Source organism: Panthera leo, chromosome D1 (assembly GCF_018350215.1).
Source record: "Panthera leo isolate Ple1 chromosome D1, P.leo_Ple1_pat1.1, whole genome shotgun sequence".
NCBI classification, from domain to species: Eukaryota; Metazoa; Chordata; class Mammalia; order Carnivora; family Felidae; genus Panthera; species Panthera leo.
Window position 1 is genome coordinate 76,682,197 of NC_056688.1, and position 19,923 is coordinate 76,702,119.

General features: G+C 39.2%; 1 protein-coding gene across 3 annotated transcripts in view; it reads left to right on the forward strand.

Annotated features, from left to right (window-relative positions):
- The window catches only part of NELL1 (neural EGFL like 1), an 876,810-nt gene that overhangs the window by 521,859 nt on the left and 335,028 nt on the right, over positions 1-19,923 (forward strand). For all 3 annotated transcript variants that reach the window (XM_042906351.1, XM_042906353.1, XM_042906352.1), the window contains exon 14: positions 7,666-7,788. In XM_042906351.1, coding sequence (XP_042762285.1) covers positions 7,666-7,788 — 123 coding nt within the window. The remainder of the gene's footprint in view (positions 1-7,665; positions 7,789-19,923) is intronic.

Sequence of the window (19,923 nt, forward strand, 5' to 3'; positions counted from 1 at the left end):
ATTGTCAGGGGAGCTCACCACGGAGCTGAACTTCATCCAGCATTGACAAAGTAGTATGAGGCAGAGCTAATACTATATTTAATAATGAGAGACTGAACACTGTCTCCCTTAGATTAATAATAAACCAGTGAAGTCCACTCTCATGACTCTTGTGCAATATAGCACTGGAAGTCTTAGCACAATAAGGCAACAAAAGGAAATAAAAAGCATAGAGAGCAGAAAGAATTAAAACTATTTCTGTTTACAGATGACATGATTATCTAGGTAGGAAATCCTGAGGAATCTACAAAAAAAATTATAGAGCTAATAGGTAAGTTCTGCAACGTCACAAGCTATGAAATCAACGCACAAAAATCAATTACATTCCTATATACTAGCAACCAACGTCTAGAAACCAAAATTAAAAAAAAAGATTACTATTATATACAGTTGCTCCAAAGTAAAATGAAATACCTCACGAAATAAATCTAACAAAACATGTGTAGGATCTGTATACTAAAAATTACAAAACACTTAGGAAATAAATCAAAGAGTAAGTAAATAGGTAGATATACTATGTTCATAGAAGAAGACTCAATATGGTAAAGATGTCCATTCTCCACAAATTGATCTGTAAGTATAACACAAACCCTTATTAAAATCCCAAAAAGAATTTTTATAGAAATGAACAAACTTAATTTAAAATTTATGTAGGGGCACCTGGGTGGCGTAGTCGGTTACCCTTCCAACTTTGGCTTAGGTCATGATGTCACGGCTGTTAGGTTTGAGCCCCATGTTGGGCTCTGTGCTGCCAGCTCAGAGCCTGGAACCTGCTTCAGATTCTGTGTCTCCCACCTTCTCTGCCCCTGACTCTCCCTCTTCCTTTCTCTCTCTCTCAAAATTAAATAAACATTAAAAAAATGTTTTTAAGTAAAAGAAAATTTATGTAGAAAGAGAAATTAGAATAACGAAAACAATTTTGACCAAAGAAGAGTAAAGTGGGGGAAATCACTATATCTGACATTAAGGCTTTCTATGTGCCTTTCTTTATACTTACAGTAATCAAGGCAGTGTGGTATCTGCAAAGGAATAGACACCTAGATCATTGGAATGGAATAGAGAACCCCAGAAATAGGCCAACGTACATATAACCAATTGGTTTTTGACAAAGGTACAAAAGCAATTTAATGGAGGAACATAGCTTTTTCAATTTTTGCACTGTAACAATTGGACAAGTGTAGGCAAACAAAACAAAACACCTCAACTGAAACTGTATACCATATACCATATACAAAAATTAGCTCAAAGTGGGTCATGGACTTAAAATGTAAAATGTAAAACTGTTAAAAAAAATAGAAAATCGTTAAGACCTAGGGTTAGATAAAGAGTTATTAGACATGACATTAAAAGCATTATCCATAAAATAAAAAATAAATTGAGTTTCATAAAAAATTAAACCTTTGCATGTGAAATAATGATGAGGATGAAAATACAAGGCATAGACTGTGAAAAGATATTTACAAACCACATAATAAAGGCCTGAATATCTAGAACATATGAAGAATTCTCAAAATTCAACAGTAAAATAAAAACCCAAGTATAAATCCGTAATAGACATGAGCAGATAATTCACCAAAGACAAGCTTCAGGTCGAAAATGAGCTTGTCAAAAGATGTTCAACATCATCAGCCATTGGCAAAATGCAAAGCACAATGTAGTATCACGTACACACCTATCACAATGGCTAAAATTTTTAAAGTGGCAAAACGAAATGCTGACAGTGATGTGGAGAAACTTGATGACTTACACATTGCTGATGGGAATGTAAAACAGTACAGCTATTCCAGGAAATTGTTTGGCAGTTTATTACAAAATGAAGCGTGCATTTATCGTATGACCCTGTGTTCACACTTTTGCATATTAATCCAGAGTAATGAAAGTATATATTCACACAAAAACCTTCACCCAGATGTTCATCGAAACTTCATTCATAATAGAAAAATACAGGAGACAATCCAAGAGTCCTTCAGCGTGTGTATGTTGAACAAACTGATGAATTTATGCAACGGAATACTTCTCAACAACAAAGTAACTTGTACTGTGGACACATACAACTTGAATGGAATTCAAGGGCATTTCATCTAGTGAAAAAAAGTCAGTCTCAGAATTTACTTACTGTACGTATAATTCTATTTATACAGCATTCACTAAATGACAAAACTGTAGAGATGAGAACATGTTAGTAGCCAATAAGGGACAGGGACTGGGGGTAGGTGGGTTTGGGGGAGTGCTGAGTAGGTGTAAACAAAGAGCAATACGTGAATATGGTGGTGGGTACCTGAACTTATACATAGGATAATATTGCTGAGAATTATACACTTATATACACATATACACCCCCAAAAGGAGATAGATACTGTTTTTGAAAAAAAGGTGTAAACTGAATAAGGTTTGTAGACTAGCTAACAGTAATATACCAATGTCAGTTGTCTCGTTTTCATGTTGTACTACAGCTATATAAGATGGCACTATTGAGGGAAGGAAGCAGGGTGAAGTGTAATGGTATTCTTTGTACTACTTCTGCAACTTACTTTAAGTCTGTGATGATTCTCCTTTAAAAAGTAAAAAATTAACCTACACTGTGGCCAACACTTTAGAAGTTCCTTTGATCACACGGTAAGGTGGAGTTTTAGAAAGAATACAGGAGAAGAGATGAGGAAGATAGATGGAAGTTTGAGTGCCAGACATACAACTTATTGTATGTACTGTATGCCCAACATATTATATGTACTGACACCTCACAGGTGCTTGAAACGTCAATTTCTTTATAAAATGTTGTCTGATGAGATGTGCTTGGCTCCTCCTAGTGAGGTCATTGTAACAATTTTGTAAAATGCATGAGAGATGACTTTGGACAAAGTGAAGCTACAAGCCCACCAGACCCCAAATATGGAGCATTTGCAGCTGAAGTGACTATTTCAGTAACTTGTTTGGGTCCTGACTAGTCCACTAAGAAAACATGGTATTTAATTTTTTTTTTAAATTTTTTTTTAATGTTTATTTATTTTTGACAGAGACAGAATGTGAGTGGGTTAGGGGCAGAGAGAGAGGGAGACACAGAAGCAGAAGCAGACTCCAGAGCCTGATGCGGGGCTCGAACTCACGAGCTGTGAGATCATGACGTGAACCGAAGTCGGATGCTCAACCAACTGAGCCACCCAGGCTCCCCTAATTTTTTAAAAAAAAATTTTTTTAACGTTTATTTATTTTTGAGACAGAGAGAGACAGAGCATGAACAGGGGAGGGTCAGAGAGAGAGGGAGACACAGAATCTGAAACAGGCTCCAGGCTCTGAGCTGTCAGCACAGAGCCCGACGCGGGGGTCGAACTCACGGACCGTGAGATCATGACCTGAGCCGAAGTCGGACGCTTAACCGACCAAGCCACCCAGGTGCCCCCCTAATTTTTTTTTTTTAACGTTTATTTATTTTTGAGACAGAGACAGAGCATGAGCGGGGGAGGGGCAGAGAGAGAGGGAGACACAGAATGGGAAGCAGGCTCCAGGCTCTGAGCCATCAGCCCAGAGCCCGACGCGGGGCTCGAACTCACGGACAGAGAGATCGTGACCTGAGCCGAAGTCCGACGCTCAACCGACTGAGCCACCCAGGCGCTCCGAAAACATGGTATTTAATTGATAATGGCTATTGATTCCATTTGATTGCATTATTACAGAGGTAGGGTAGAGTCTTTCTGAGCCATTCTATGGAAGGAAAAGGAAGAAAAGGAGGAGGATAAAGGACCTATGTGATAATGACAGTGCCTCATCAGTGCTCAACAAATATTAGCCAGCATAACAACAATTATCATCATTAGTGGAGAAACAGCATACTGCCGTAATCATTATTCTTTGTCCTGAGAGGTTGGATACTCTAATTATACTAATCAAACTCTAGTCAGACATCAACAATTCTAAACATACATCTTTCACCTTTCCAATTTATAGTCTTGTTTCTTGGGGACAATTGAATCTAAGCAAATAACTTCCTTGGGTATTCAAAGAGATATTCTAATTTAATTATCTTCAAAAGTCTATCTGTTCGTAGCCTTTCTGCCTGAACTATAAAGGAAAGAGAACATTTTCTTAACCAATTTTTACTACCATCCAACAATAAAGGCTGCTCCCAAATAATTGCAGTAGTGGTGGTCTTAGCAATAGTAGTAATAATGGTCATAAAAATAGCTTACATTTATGAAGCACGTCCTAGTTGCCGTGTGCTCTAAGCATTTACTTGCATATTTAATGCAATCCTCACAACCACCTCAGAAGATAGGTTCTATTATTATCCACATTTTCCATATTAGGAAACTAATAAGTGGCAAACCCAGGGTTGTCTCAGCCAGGCTGCGTGGTTCTGGAGTCTGTGCTCTCAACTGCCTTGTGCCGCCTCTCAGAGCGCTTGTCCTCCCCCTTTTGCAGCATCTCCAACAGCTGGAAGGGAATTTGATGTTTTTGGAAGGAGAACGTTTCATATTTGATGATTGTTGTCCAACATAGGTCAGATCTTCAGTGGAAATTTGGGGCTAGTATATACATAAAGACCGTCTTCCTTCCTGGCTCTATGGAATCACTTCCATATGTCTTGGTTTAACTTCAACCGTATCCAGATTGCTTGTAGCTGCTGACTGATGTGGTCACCCTGCCGTCTAGTGTCACAAATACGAGCTCCCTCACTTACTGGTTTTGTGATCTTGGGCAGATTCTTTCATGTTTGTTTGTTTGTTTGTTGTTGTTGATGTTGTTGTTTTTGTATCTGCTCCTTCATTGTAAAATGGGAAAACTCATTTCATGTGATTGTTAGGAGAATTAAATGATATGTGCAATATTTAGCTCAGTGCTTGGCACTTTCTAGGCTCAACACCATTATGGGAAGTAATGATAGGCAAAGTGAGGGTTGTATAAAATATGCTACAATTCCTCTCTTCAAAGTTAGTTAATAAGGCAATAATAATAAAACTCACAAATATCACCATGTATTGTGATATGGTTGCCTCCAAAGAGGTAAAGATACCAAATTTGGTAAAAATTCCAAGATGGGTGAAATTTATGTGGTATGGAGAGGAGGTATGGAAGGCTTTCCTGGCAAAGTATGTGCATGAAATGGTGTTTGAAGCCAGGTGGGGGCAAAGGTAGTCCAACTACATTGGGAGACTGTATTTTAAGTCATGGACATAAAATGTCAAACTGGAGAGGGGTAGGAATGAACTCTTGCATTTGCAGGACCATGTTGGGGCCATCTCATCACAGAAGAGGGTTTGCTTCAAGAATATTGGGAGAGAAGACTACGTAGGATGGATATGCTAATTACCTTAATGAGGGAAATCCTTTCACAATGTATACATACAATAGATCATTACGTTGTACACTCTAAATAACTTAGAGTTTTGTCACTTATGCCTCAACAGAGCTTGGGGGGAAAAAGACCAGGTAGGTAAGGATGTATCAGATATTTGAAATGTTGCATAAAACCATGCCTTTATTTTGCCTGTAGTGCCTCTCATGGGCAATCCTGACTGAGAAAACTATGACCATTTTTCAAAGACCAGTTCAAATACTACCTTTTGCAAGAAGACTTTTCTCCCTATGAGCTGAAATTTCTTTACCTCAGTGGACTCTTATTTCAGTCTATTCCTCCTATCTAGCATGACCACACGTGCCAGTTTGCCTAGGTCATCCTGAGTCAATGCTGTTATTCTAGTGTAATTATTAATAGAGCCCCCCATTCACTCTAAAATATGTTGTTTTCTAGGTAAAATACAAAGTCATCTCCTGGTAACTCTTATCACTTCTCCCTTCTGTTCTGCCTAGTTGCATATTGACATCTGGTGGCCCCTATTAAAATGTTCGTGTGAACAGAGACATACCTACTCACCTTTGTAGTCCCAGTACAGACCCTAATAATTATTAAATTAATTTAAATAAGGGATTGAAAACTTCAGTGTCAAAGTCTATATTCTTAGACTTTGTGTGCCCGACATCCTCTGGTGTTGTAACTACATGTACTAGGTTTTTAATAGGTCTGTAAATTTGATTGGACATCCACAGGGTGATACTATTTCTGGAGTATGCTGGAAATAACATTAGCACAGACTAGATGTGAGTTCTCATAAATTTTCTCTTCTCCCTGCATGGTAACCTGTGCACGCTTCTCACTGACCATTTGCATTGGTCTTATGGCCAAAAGAAAATTTTTGTTTTGAAAAATGGAAGGTGTTCAGTCATATGCCTATGTATGCTTTACTTTAATTACACATGGGTGACCAAAACAGCTGTAGGTTGTAGAATTTAACCTTTCTCATTACTGGGTTTCTGTTAGGAAATTTAGAGTAAAAATTAACGAAGATAGAGGATATTTCAATTGATTGGTACACTTTTGTAACAGCACACTACAAACTATATTGAATTTTTTAGTGTTGTTCAATTAGTGTTATTTCTTTGGGGTTGCTGGCTGGGATTTCAACTCTTGTATTATAACCTTTGTGACTTAAACCTGTCTGAATTTTCTTCTTAAAATTTCTAACAAGTTATACTAGCAGATGTTAAAGGGAATAAGGCCTAACCTTTCAATACTCTTTATTTACAGAGTAGCGATTTAGATGACTCTAAATTTCCTGCTGATGACAGGAAGGTATCGCTGTCTGTGAAATCTTGATTTCTAACTTGGATTCTTGTAGTGTATTTTGTAAGGTGTTAGACCTATTTCCCTCATGTTTTGTGGGTTAAGGATGCTGTAGCTATTTGAAAATATATAACCATGTGATTACCCATCAGGTATCAACCCAGGGGTTGAATGCTGAACCCTGTGAACTTGGACTACCTGGAAAACTAGAGTTAAGAGCCCTGCTGAAGGCCCTTGAAGAGAGGTCCTAAGAGTAAATCCCTTTTAGACTCAGCACAACCCCATGCTTGCCAGCATTTCCTGTGACCAGTGAAATTCCTTTTTGAAATTCCTTGTTAGTCAGCCCTTCTTTGCCAAGTGATATCAGCTGAGCCTCCCTCTTCAGTTTTACTCTCTTTGTTCTAAAGAAACTGTGGATTCTCACATGTGGGATTTTTTTTTCCTTTTTTAACCTTAGAGGCAGGTTTCCCAACCCAGGAACCATTGACATTTTGTACTGGTTCATGCTTTCTTGTGTTGGGTTTTCTTGTTCATTGTAAGATACTTAGTAGCATGCCTGTCCTGTATCCACTAGATTCTAGTAACACCCCTACTCAAACCATGATAACCAAAGGTATTGGCAGACATCATCAAATGTTTCCAGTGGGGATGGGATGCAAAATTACCCCCTGTTGAGAAACACTGCCTTGGAGCCTCTATAGAAACATTTGCAGAGCATGGAAAAGGCAATGCCCTCAGAGCAGTACTTACCAGTCATGTGACTTGCATAAGATGCTGCCTTCTCTGACCCTTAGTCTTTTTACCTGCAAAGTGGGGATAATGATATCTATCTTTGAGACCTGTTGAGATTTCAACCACATCAGGGATAGAAACTTCCAGGTATATAGTAAGATCCCTATACATGGTAGTCATGCCATTCTTATGTGGTGAGTCTCAACTTACTTTTCTAACACCTGTGATTCCAACTTAAGAAAAGGCGTTTCTTTCTTTTTTTCTCACCCTGCAAACAGAGCATGATGAATGCGGCAGCGGGCAGCACAACTGTGACGAGAATGCCATCTGCACCAACACTGTCCAGGGACACAGCTGCACCTGCAAACCGGGCTATGTGGGAAATGGGACCATCTGCAGAGGTAAGCTTGCTGCCTTTGAGGTGAGCTGTGAACAGCTTCCCTGCCTGGGCTTCTGGTATTCATGTGGTAGACCCTTGTCACCATTCTGGTAGCTGAGCATGGCTAGGGTTCTGTTCCTGGTCTGTCATCTGGTGAGGGCACTGTGCATCAGAGAAGAAAAATGATTTAAGTCTACATTTTGGATTGAATGCAAAAGGTATGCATTTGGGTCTGGGGCATGATTCTACACCTTCATGGCTCTGTTTAGCTTTGCCTCTTGGCCTGAGTTTGTGAGGGACACTCTGATTGCTGACGTGGGTTTTTATTCCCTGTGTGCTTTGCTCAGAGGGCAAGTGGGCACTGCCAGTGGCCATACTCCAGGTATCTGCTTGCATAGGAAGCTGAAAGTTCTAGCCTCTGTCTGTGTGGTAGCAGTTCAGCAATTCAGATGTAGTGCCTTGGTTTCCATCTGCATTTGGAATAAAATTAAAGTTTCTCCTTGTGGCTTATGAGAGCTTTCAGGATCCGGTCTCTGGCTCCTCTCAGCTGGCATCTCTCTTTTCTCTCCCCTCATTCCCTTTATGCCAACATATTATCCCTCACTGTTTCTCAGACATGCCAACCAGCTTCCAGTTTCGGGATTTGCACTTGCTTTCCCCTCAGCCTGGATGTGCTCATTTCCTTCAGGTCTTGACTCAAGTATCTCCTTATCGGAGTAACGTTCTTAGGCCGCCTCTAAAATAGCATCCTTAATATTTCTTAGCCTCACACCCTACTTTATTTATTTTGTTTTCATTAACACAACATAACAGAACATTATACATTTATGTGTTTGCTTCTGTATTGTCTGCCTCCCCATTGGGATGTAAGCTCTCTGAGAGCAACCGCTTGGTTTTGTCTCCCTGCTGTGTCTCCAGCGAGTAGATGGATGCCTGGCACATTGTAGGTGCTCATTAAATATGTGTTACCTTACTGAATTAACTAGAGGAAAGTGACAACATTACATTGCAAAGGAGGCAAAATGTACAAAAGACAGGAAATGATCCTTTGGGTTCTATATTATTATAATTATCCCCACTTTAGAGGTGACAAAACTGAGACACAGGAAGGCTGAGTAGCTTGAAGACAGAAGTAATATACAGTGAATAAGTCACCATAATCATGCCCTAAATTGGGCAGAATTTAAAAAAAAAATGACTTTATTCTCTGTTGGTGAGGTTGATGTAAACAGATTTGTTTTTATTTGTGTACATGCCTGAGTGTAAATTAGTGAAACTTTTAATGGCAATTTGAGAAAAAACTATCAACATTTAAAGTGAATGTGAAGAGTAATAAAGGGATTCTCTTGATTCCATTCACTTTATCTCCTGAAATGTATTCTGGGAAAGACACATGCCCATGAGGGGGGAATGTGCACATACAGAGGTGTTTTGCTGTGTTGTATATATTCATTGAAAGCCAGATACAGCCAGAAAAATCTGTCAGTAATGGAATGATTTATTTCACGTGTCATTTTGTGGAAGAGAATATAAAGGTTTAAAAAACTTTAAGTGTATGTATGCACACACATGTGTATGTGTGTTCATGTACATACTCAGTAATCTCCAAGATGCGTTTTCGAGAAAAATCAAATAAAGCTATAGGACATTACCTGTAGCATCATCACGTATCTCATTTATTATTTATAACTACCTATATGCATACTTCTGTAAAGCATAAAGACTGGGACATGCAAACTGCTCATGTTATTGCCCGTGTGTGTGTGTGTGTGTGTGTGTGTGTGTGTGAGAGAGAGAGAGAGAGAGAGAGAGAGAGAATGTTCACTTATTATGAATTCAATGTTGTTTTTATCTTTTACAATGGGAATTTATATATATAATATTTGTGGGGTTTTTTTAAGTTCCATGAGGCAAATAAAAATACCAGTGCTCAGCTTTTAAAAGAAGGCTGAAGATACTTCAAAAGTAAAGTAAAAAGACATAAATATTAATATAATTCCATGGATTATCCAGCCCACTGCTGGTACTTTCATGCTAATGCTATAAATCTGAGGCACACATAGGGATTTGATTTTAATGCATTTTTTCTTCAGAATTATGTTACCTCATAAAATAATATTAATTACCCTAGTTCAGTGAGTTTGTGTTTGCCCAACCCTCTCATGCCATTGGGATAAGTAGTGGCTTCACCTTTGTGGAATTTGAAAGTCTGATTGTAAAAAAATTATGAGTTCAAATAATGTTTCTGGTGTCCACAGGCTCTGAAAATACATCTTCCCTTGAAAGTCACAAATCAAGGACAATAATTTTCTTCAAGTGGTTTTCGTGGTCAGTTAAGTGGACATCAATAAGATGGGGAGAATCTCGTGTTTATAAATGTTGCCTGGGGAGGCAGTGCAATGTAGTTCAAGAACTGGATTGCAAATTTAGGGAACTAGGGGTTAGACAGGATTTCATTGCTGCCGAATTGTAACTTCTGTATTTTTACATACTAAAATTGGGTGAATATCCCCATCCGTGTTTTTCCAACAATGTTATTGCAAAGAGTTATGAAAGGAATATATGTGTGTGTGTGTGTGTGTGTGTTTGTGTATGTGCATATATATGTGTGTATATATATATATATATGTATATGAAAGGAATATATGTGTGTGTGTATATATGTATACATATGTATATATACATATGTATGTATATATACATACACACACACACACACATATATATATATATATATATATATATATATATATATATATATATATATATCAATGTGTTTTAGACTATCACAGGCTCTAAAATGTAAAACACTATTAGTAGTAGTAAAACAGTAGCGGTACAATGAGGGAAGAGGTGGAGGCAGTTAATGAGTTGGCTTGAACCTCAGCCTTCTCCCTGAGTTGCCCAAATTTGTGTCTTCGTTTGAGGACATACACTTTGTAGTTGACTTTTCCACCTGTAACCGAAACATTTACAGAAGGAGTTGGACAAGGATAACTAGATCACTTGAACTGTTTTTTTAACGTGTAAAAGCTTTTCTGGATGTGGTATTGTTCATGGAATTGACTACATCTGCATAGAAATAAAAGCCATTAACACTACTAGTAACAAAATATGAGACAGCAATTTCTCAAACAATACCAGTTGGTGTGAATTCTTTCACATCGGCTTTCCTGGTGGTCAGTGCCCATGGAAGGTGTTTTTTGGAATTTTTTTCACACGGGTGGTAAATACCTGTTCAGCTTCAACATTCACAAAGTAGGTGCAAGATGCCTTGCTGGGTGTGTTCATATATGTTATCTCCTTAGTTCCCACCATATCCCTGGGAGCTTGATAACATCGTTACAGCTCACAGGTAAATCTTGAATAAGACATAGCTGAATTCAATTTACCTGGATTAGTGCTACTGACTACTTTTAGTTTCTTCCCTCCAGGCCCCTTCCTGTACCTTCTCCATTTTTTTTTTTCTCTTTCTCCCTCTTCCTCTTTCTCCCTAACTATTCATTATTTAAGCCTCTCTCTTTTTTTTTTCTTTTTTCTTATATTCTAAGTAGAGACTGTAAAAAAATCAGAAAGGGAAGAGAAACAGTACAATGACAATCTATAATTTTTAAATTTGCCTATATTTTTGATAAACAGACTAAAATACTTTGAAACTGTGCAAGATTTGTTGCTAAAAATTTGGGGTTAAATGGACAGAACACGTGCAAATTGCTTCAGGTCCGATTTGCACAACCTGACATACAGGTTGGGGTGGTCTGTGGAGTGTTTATTAACCTGGAACTGAAGGTGAGTTTGGGGCAGCTTCCACTTAGTAGGTAATAGGCAGGGCCTTCTCCCTTGTCTGTCCCTAAGGGCTGGGTAAGATATGATGATCCTTGAGAACACTATCATCTTCATGATTAATAGTATTGACATTTATTAGTCAATTTATTAGACTGTAAAGATACAGTGGGAATAAATTCTGTGTCTGGAGCATAGTTCTGGGCACCATAAGAGCAAAAGGCAAATAAGAGAAGGTCACTGGAAACGTCACCATTTAGTATGAGAAAAAGATTTGAACAGTTGCTTCCCACCCAATGTAACTATTTACAAAATGGTATTATCTCGTGTGCAAAAGGCTTATAAGGAATTATTCAAGGGGTGCCTGGGTGGCTCACTTAAGCGTCCAACTCTTTAATTTCAGCTCAAGTCATGATCTCATGATTCTTGAGTTCTAACCCCACATCTGGCTCTATGCTAAGTGTGCCAAGCCTCCTTGAGATTCTCTCTCCCCCTCTCTACACTCCTTTCCCACTTGGGTGAGCTCTCACTCTCTCAAAATAAATAAAGAAAAAAATTATTCAAAATTTAGAGCCACATGAAAGGTATTATTATGTGTTAGTTAGGACTCCTTTGGTTGCGAGTAAGAGAAATCTACTGGCAAGACTGGCTATGTGACTGTCAGAGCCCAGAGTAAAATAAAAGACTGGGGGGGAAAAGGAGAAGAAAAATTTTTTTTCTGTTTAAAAGTACTAAAATATAAAGCTTTTGCCTTTCTTTTGTGGTCTCTTTCTCACCCTATTGTGATGGGTTTTTTTTATTTGCTATTTAATGGCACTTCCTTGGCCCTGAAGATCCTCTTGGGGTGAGTGCAGACACTCAGAGGAGCTTCAAGCCTATCCCCTAACTTGGCACATGCACTTGGCCCACTGAATGCAGGGCTCCTCTCTGCCTTGACCAGTGGGGCAGGGAGGTTGAGCCAGGTGGCTCCCCTTCCCTTGAGCCTTGTACCCCAATCCACAACAGATGGTCAACCTAAGGGACTGCAATCTCCCCACCAGTTCCCCACATCACCTGTGGAATGCACCTAAGTGCTGACAGGGAGGATGACACAGTTATACTTTCAACTGGAAAACTCCGAGCCTACATTCCTAACCCCTACCCTGTGCAAAGACCCTGTTGGGGGCAGGGGGCAATTGCTGCTTAGTGGAGAAGAGAGAGGCTCTGAGAAACCAGAGCCCAGGGGTCAGAAGAATGGAGAGCTGAGAACCCATCCTGGAGAGGGGGGTAGACTATGGGAGTGAGACCACACATGAGCTAAGGCTCCAAAGCCCCAGTGCATGCTCTGTTGTCTGCTTAGACCTAATTTACAGAACAAATTCAAATATGAAATTAGTAAAAATGTTAATGTGGTGACCACAGAACATGAATCCCCAAATGAAGGGTCCTTCTGAGTCAGGGGCCCCATGCAACTGCCTTGGCTGCATGCTGGTGAAGTTGGAAGCGTCAACTAGCCTTCACTGTCCAGGTGTGTCATATGACCTGAGGGCGGAAAGGTGGCTGGGATTTAGGAACAGATTTCTCTAAGAGCTGGAATGCTGATTGTATGCTGTCTCCTTGATGCTTCCTTGTGGATTGGCTTCATATTTCTCTCTTTTTACAGGCAGGCTTTATGTTTGTCCATGTGGTTGAGGATCAGATCCTCTGTTTTGTAGACTCAAAACTTGGCCTTGTCAGAGTACCAGAGATGATCAATCTCTTGGGACTGATATACTAATTTTTTTATTTTTATTGAAAAAAATTTTTTTTAATGTTTGTTTATTTTTGAGAGAGATAGAGACAGAATGTGAATGGGTTAGGGGCAGAGAGACAGGGAGACACAGAATCCGAAGCAGGCTCCAGGCTCCAAGCTGCCAGCCCAGAGCCTGATGCGGGGCTCGAACTCACGAGCAATGACATCATGACCTGAGCTGAAGTCAGACGTTTAACCGACTGAGTCACCCAGGCGCCCCACTGATATACTAATTTTTTATGATAAGCTGCTGTGGTTTGAGGAAAGCCTAAAAATGATAGCTCTCCCCACCCCACCACCTGCATTCAAAACCAGTTGAGAGACAAATAAATTGAGCAGTGGGAACTAAAATGTCGATATGAGTACTGATAAAAATTATACCAGAGAGCACGGCTTATGTATTCGACACTGGTATTTGTAATATTGAACCCCCGAATTAGACAGACTTCTGCATCTATTCACGGTGGGCCAAGGCGACACCTAGGGCTTCCTGTGTTTATCTCCACATAGGACTTTTTCACATTGTAGGGCAATAAAAGTCCAGAAGAGTTGTTTCCTGTGTTCCTCCTAATCCCTAGTGAGTAAGTGAGGGAACAGCTGGGCTCCGCAGGTCAGGTTTCTCTCGCTCACCAGCAATCAGGGAAGAATGAGAGGGCATGGCAAGTGGCCTAGGGCAAACATTTCTTAGAGAAATCAGATACATGGAAAAGAAGCACCCCCTTCCCCAAGTCCACGTACAACTTCTATTAAGAAGTGTCACAATGTTTGTGTCTGTAGTTTCACTGTCTTTCTTAGATGAAAGATACACAGGGAGCCTTTTTTTTTTTTTTTAATAAATTCTGAATTATTTAAGTGAAAAATCAGAGCTAAGAAGTTAGTCTGGGATTTTATTGGCTCGTCACCTCAGTATCTGTTCCCTGGCTGCAACTCTCTCCATTGTAGGTATAGTGATCTAGGGTCTGTTCTAAACGTAGTGTGATGCACTTGCTCAAAATCTTCCAGTATTTCAGGAGACAATGGGTGATATTACACTCCTAGTGTCCCCTCAATGTTCTTTTGTTGTCTGGAGCAATATAGTAACTAATCTTCCCCTTGTCCAGTGTTTATTTTCAAACCATGTGAGTGGGCTCTGTAATGATTTTATAATTTATGGAAATGTACCTTCACTTTTTTCCTACCTTTCAAGTCCAGGAAGCCCTCCCTGATCTCAGGCTGAGTGAGTGCTCTTTCTCTGTGCTCCAAAGACACTCTCCAAACACTGCTCCAGTCCCCATAATCCTATGTTGCAGTTGATGGTTTTACTCGCCTGCTTCCTGTAGGCCAAGGCTACATATCTTGGTTTAACCAACATTTAGCATAGAGCTGAGCATGTTATAGTACTCATAAATTTCCTGATGAGTGAACACATTAAGATTCCTTTCTAATAGAGCATACACTTGTGTATCTAGAAGATTCTGCAACAAAGCAAAAATCTGCATGGGACACAGATGGTTAGGCCACTGGAGCCTTGCCCCCAGCCTGAGAACACCACCTCTCCTAAAGGTAGATATGCAAATGGATTTTGATGTGGAGTTGGCTTTGCTAATTGAATAACTGACTTTCAGAGAAGATCATTACAATAAAATTAACTTCACTGTAAAAGTTCTTGGAACATAGCTACATGTTTATTCTGAGGCACCTCAGAATCCTATAGTTCTCTGAAGTCATTTATGAGTGTGTTTGCATTGAGGTACATTTGCAGAAGTGCTGTTTCCTAGAAATTCTACTTCATGGGAGGCTGGATAAATTGTACAAGAAAAACCAAGAAAGTCAGTAACAGAAGGCTAGAGAAGGTTTAATATAGACAGAAAGAGTAATGTGACAGTACATGCTAAAGATGTAGATGAAATTCTGAATTAAGTAATATAGGTACCTTACATACACAGAGTTGTTTTCAGAAACTCAGAGGCACTATGGGAGGAAGGATGAGGGAGAGGCAGAATAGAAAAGTAAGTTATTTTACTATGATATCACTGAAGATAATAAAGTTGATAAACTGCTGGGCTATGAATCAGAGAAGATGATATTTAGGGATTTTGAAGTACATGCAAGGGGAATAGGAAAGCCTTTGGCAAGAGTACTCACAGCGCTCCAGAGGTGGTTTTCAAAGTGGCTAATGTAATGAGGAAGGATTCAGGAAGGTCTCAATCTAAAATTCTGCCTTTAGGTGTACAAAGTGTTGGACATGATGGCACGAGGCAAGATTGACATTATAGGCTGGTTTGACCCATTTAGAGCCAGAACCGTTTGTAAAAACACATTTGTATTGATAAATAGATAAAGGTGGTGAATATATGTCTAAGAGTGCACCTCTGGTTATAGAGCAATTTCATAACATTTCAAGGAGGGATTTGAAACTCTACCCTACAATTGGTTCATTTATAAAATCAGGAAGCAGGTAGATAGAGGAAGCTCAGGATCAGACTCTGTCAATAGGAAGAATCTTTGCAATGAATGTGGACCATACTTCTAGCAACGAGAACCATTTAAAATTTTCCAACTAAAGAAGATGATGTGAGAGGGTGTCCCTTTGGTAGTGTTTAGGACTTTTATTTCAGGATCATATTGAAATAATTGGGCCAGATGAGATTACTATAAGAAATGTACACATGGGTGTACATGTAAATGTAAATGGGCACATGGGTGGCTCAGTCAGTTAAGCGTTTGGCTCTTGATTTCAGCTCAGGTCATGATCTCACAGTTGGTGAGTTTGAGCCCCATGTTGGGCTCTGTGCTGACAGTGGGGAGCCTGCTTGGGATTCATATTCTCTCTCTCTCTCTCTCTCTCTCTCTCTTTCTGCCTCTCCCCCGCTCTGTCTCTCAAAATAAATAAATAAACTTAAAAATATGGGCCTTTCAAATTTTTTTAGGACTATTTGATGATTTAACCATAAAGCATAAACAAAGATAAGATTGATGTGGGTGTGGATGACAGAATCTCTTTCAGTTCAACCAGTTACCAAAAAGTGTTCTTAACACAGGGATATAAATTGTAACATACAGTGGTAAGAAATAGTTTATTAAGAACACTCCAAACCGTAATGCCATGCTTAAATATTCATAAACCTGAGGAATGGGCTACAGAATGATGACACGATTTTCTTCTAAAGAAGTTATTTCCTATTGATTAAAGTCTACACTCTTCAGCAAGGCACTTAAGACCTTGTATCAGCTTTGCCATATCTGGATATCTCAAGCCTCATCTCTTACGGTAGCTCTCCTCATTACCTTACCAGTCACACTTGGCAGTTCACTAACCATTCTCTTAACAGGCCAGGCCAGGCAGTCTCATGCCTCCTTCCCTCTCCTTGGGATCCTTTATTATACTGGAGACACTTTTCCATCCTCTTTTTCTTCCGGTTGAAATCCTGTTTATCCTTCTTAGTCCCACTCAAATCCCATTTTTCCTTGATCTTCTCAGTCAGAAAAAAATGGCTTCCTCTCTCATTTCTACTTGTAATATTTAATGTGTTATGCATTATTAAATTGAGCTGTTTACATATCAGCATTTCCCACTGACATAAGACATAGTGCTTCCTGGGTGCTAGGTAAATATATATTGATGCGAAATAGGAATTGGCTAGTTCATCTCACACAAATCCACTCTTCTCTTGTAGCTTCGTGTATTACTGTGAGTCTAAACCACCATTTAGATAATCAAAGAAAAATTGAAATTGTAAATGCTTGTGTAATATCTATTTTAATACTTCAGAAAACCATCAATGGATCTATTATTTAAGTTCAGATACATTATCTATTTTACATAGAAAATTCATTTATTCTCTCTTATGTTTCATTCCTATTGATACTGAATACCCCAACAATACCCCATGTCCTGTGGATACCGAACATAATTATACCAGGAATGATTAAATCCTTTAGCTTAATTTAAGAGTCTATAGGCAGCCCAAGTGAGGTATCTTTCTTGCATCTGTTTGTATTTTTTTTTTTTTGCATCTGTTTCAAAATCTTAAATGGCTCCATTTTAGACTCATCCACTACTTATTCAGTAATCTCAACCAGAGCTAGATTTAGAGCTGGAAAGCACTTATCAAGTGCCAAGTCAAGGCAACATGGGGAACATGACAAGTTACTCGACACAGAACTCTGCCTTTCATGTTCCAAGAGACTTTCATAGTATCTTGGCATGTACTGTTGAGTAGGATATTGTCTTTTCATATTGTTTCTTGGCTCCCGTGTGACCAACGGGAAACATTCATGAGGCTCAGATCAGTATTTCACTTTGTGGCCCCAAACAGCATGAAATCAATTATTCTGTTGGTCATTTAACTTTGAACCATTGATAAACTTAGGATCGCATTGTTTTATAAAAATGGAATATTACTGTACCACTGCCTCTTGGAGGTTTAGAGTGTCACCATTTTTTGTCTCCATTCCTACAGGTTCAAGTCAGTACAAAACAGACATGGGACAATGTAGGAATCATACTGTTGACCTTATCTTGCGCTCTCTGGGACAATCAGGCCCCATTTCAGGGCTTGCCTCTCATACTGTTTTAATTTTAAGGGCAGAAGCTGATGAGAGGATGCAGATACCTGGTCAAATCTCTGCTTTACTGATTGCATAGAGATGGGAAGTTCTGGGGCTCTCTCTATGCCTGATGCAGAAGGTCTGAGAGAAGAGATAGTTTGTGTCATGCTGGAGCCATGGTCTTTGTGGCACACATGAATCAGTTTGTCACTTGGTAAGGGAACACTTCTCATAAAGCAAAGAGCTGTTACTTGGATATAGAAACAGAAAACTTTTTTTTAATGTGAAATTTATTGTCAAATTGGTTTCCATACAACACCCACCCATTGCTCATCCCAACAGGTGCCCTCCTCATGCCCATAGAAACAAAGAAACTTAATACAATCATTCCGTTATCATTCCCTCCTGCTAAGATAGCCTGCTAAGACTCTCCACCCCCCAGAAGTGCTCACCCCTTTTAAATGCACCATTAGTAATAATAAAAGGACATTGGTAGTAATGTTCACAAGAGTATTTGAGTTACAACTGCAGTGTTAAGCAGTATTAAAATAACTTCAAACCTTTTTGGCAAACTCACTATCCTAAAAATGCTTACCCACAAGCGCTGGTACTAAATTTAGAAGTGGGTGTATTTGTTATAGTCCTAAGAGAAAAAAAAAGAGTGTCTATGCCTGGAGGGGATTCTTATGCTTAAAGTTTCAATATATTTCCTTCGAAAAAAAAATGTGACTGGAACTAGAAAATGAAACTGATTGTCTCTTCTAAGTTATCAAGAGATGTTCTGCTCATCAGCCCGATGGAGAACTGCAAGCAGACACAGAACCTGTTTTGCAATCTTGAAGCTAACACAGAGCATTAACAAGCCCCTGGCAAGGGAAGGGGACTCGGGTGGCATAGATACAATATATTGGTTGTGTAGTTTGGCTTAATAAGGCAGACTTGATATAGTCTTGTCCTGACCTTTAATATTCTTTTGCTAGAAGTGCATATTTACTGGGCAAAAAGGGTCTCTGGGATGCACTAAAGCACTTTCACTTACCAAAGTCTGTGTTTACCTTTTAAAGTTTGCAGACAATAGCTATATCCCTGGGGGCTTAAAACTTTAAACCAGCTTGCATCACAGAGGGAGTGGGAATCTGATGCTTAGACAAGTGCTGATTCTTTTGAGTGCATTTTGAGGATTGTACTTTGGTGAGTTACATAGATGTTTGTTATCCATAATTGTCACATCTGAAATGACTCATGAGATTAGCACAGCCCTATAAATATATTTCAGTCCATTTTATTTTAAAACAGTCTACTGAACATTGACTTTCTGTTCAGAAATCAAGATAACATGGTCTTTTTTTCCTAAGTAACAATTCTCAATGGACCAGGACATGTTTCCTGATGTTTCTTTAGGCGACATTATTGCAGATATCATAGTCAATCTCTAGGCCATCTTCTGGAGTAAGATGTGTTTGGGGGAGCAATTATTTGCAAAATAATCAAAGTATTTAACAACTAGTATTATAGAATGGTGACAGTTATACTTGACATGCCCATAGCAACTCAGAATATGCGCAAGGAGTATTTATCTTATGTAGGACCACAAAACTATGGTGTACGGCTGAGCACCATATTTTAAGGCAAGTTTAGCTTCAAGAGATCTGGTCTCTTTTAATGATGGTTGTGCTATGAGAGAGCTAAGCAGCAGTCAGGAGCCTAGGCCAGGTACTGCTACTGGGTCTACCCAGCCCAGATACTACTTTAATATTACCTTAAAGACTGCTCTTGACTCCGATTTGTATTAAAGACACAAAGGGCAAATGGAAAAACACTTACATATAATCTGCAAATGTTAACAGAATTTGGGGGTAGTGCTAATATCAATCCTTCCTCAACAGGATCTTGGTGGAATGCTTAACTACTGCTGACCAGTAGAATGTGCTGTGGTTCACGCTTGCCTGTTTTGCATTTCCGCCTCATTCTATCCCAACACAATGATGTATTTCTTCATTTCAGCCTTATGCTTGCTAGAATAAAGTCAGGTGTTTTCATGGCAGAGCGCCCTTGCTCTGTTGATAATTGCTT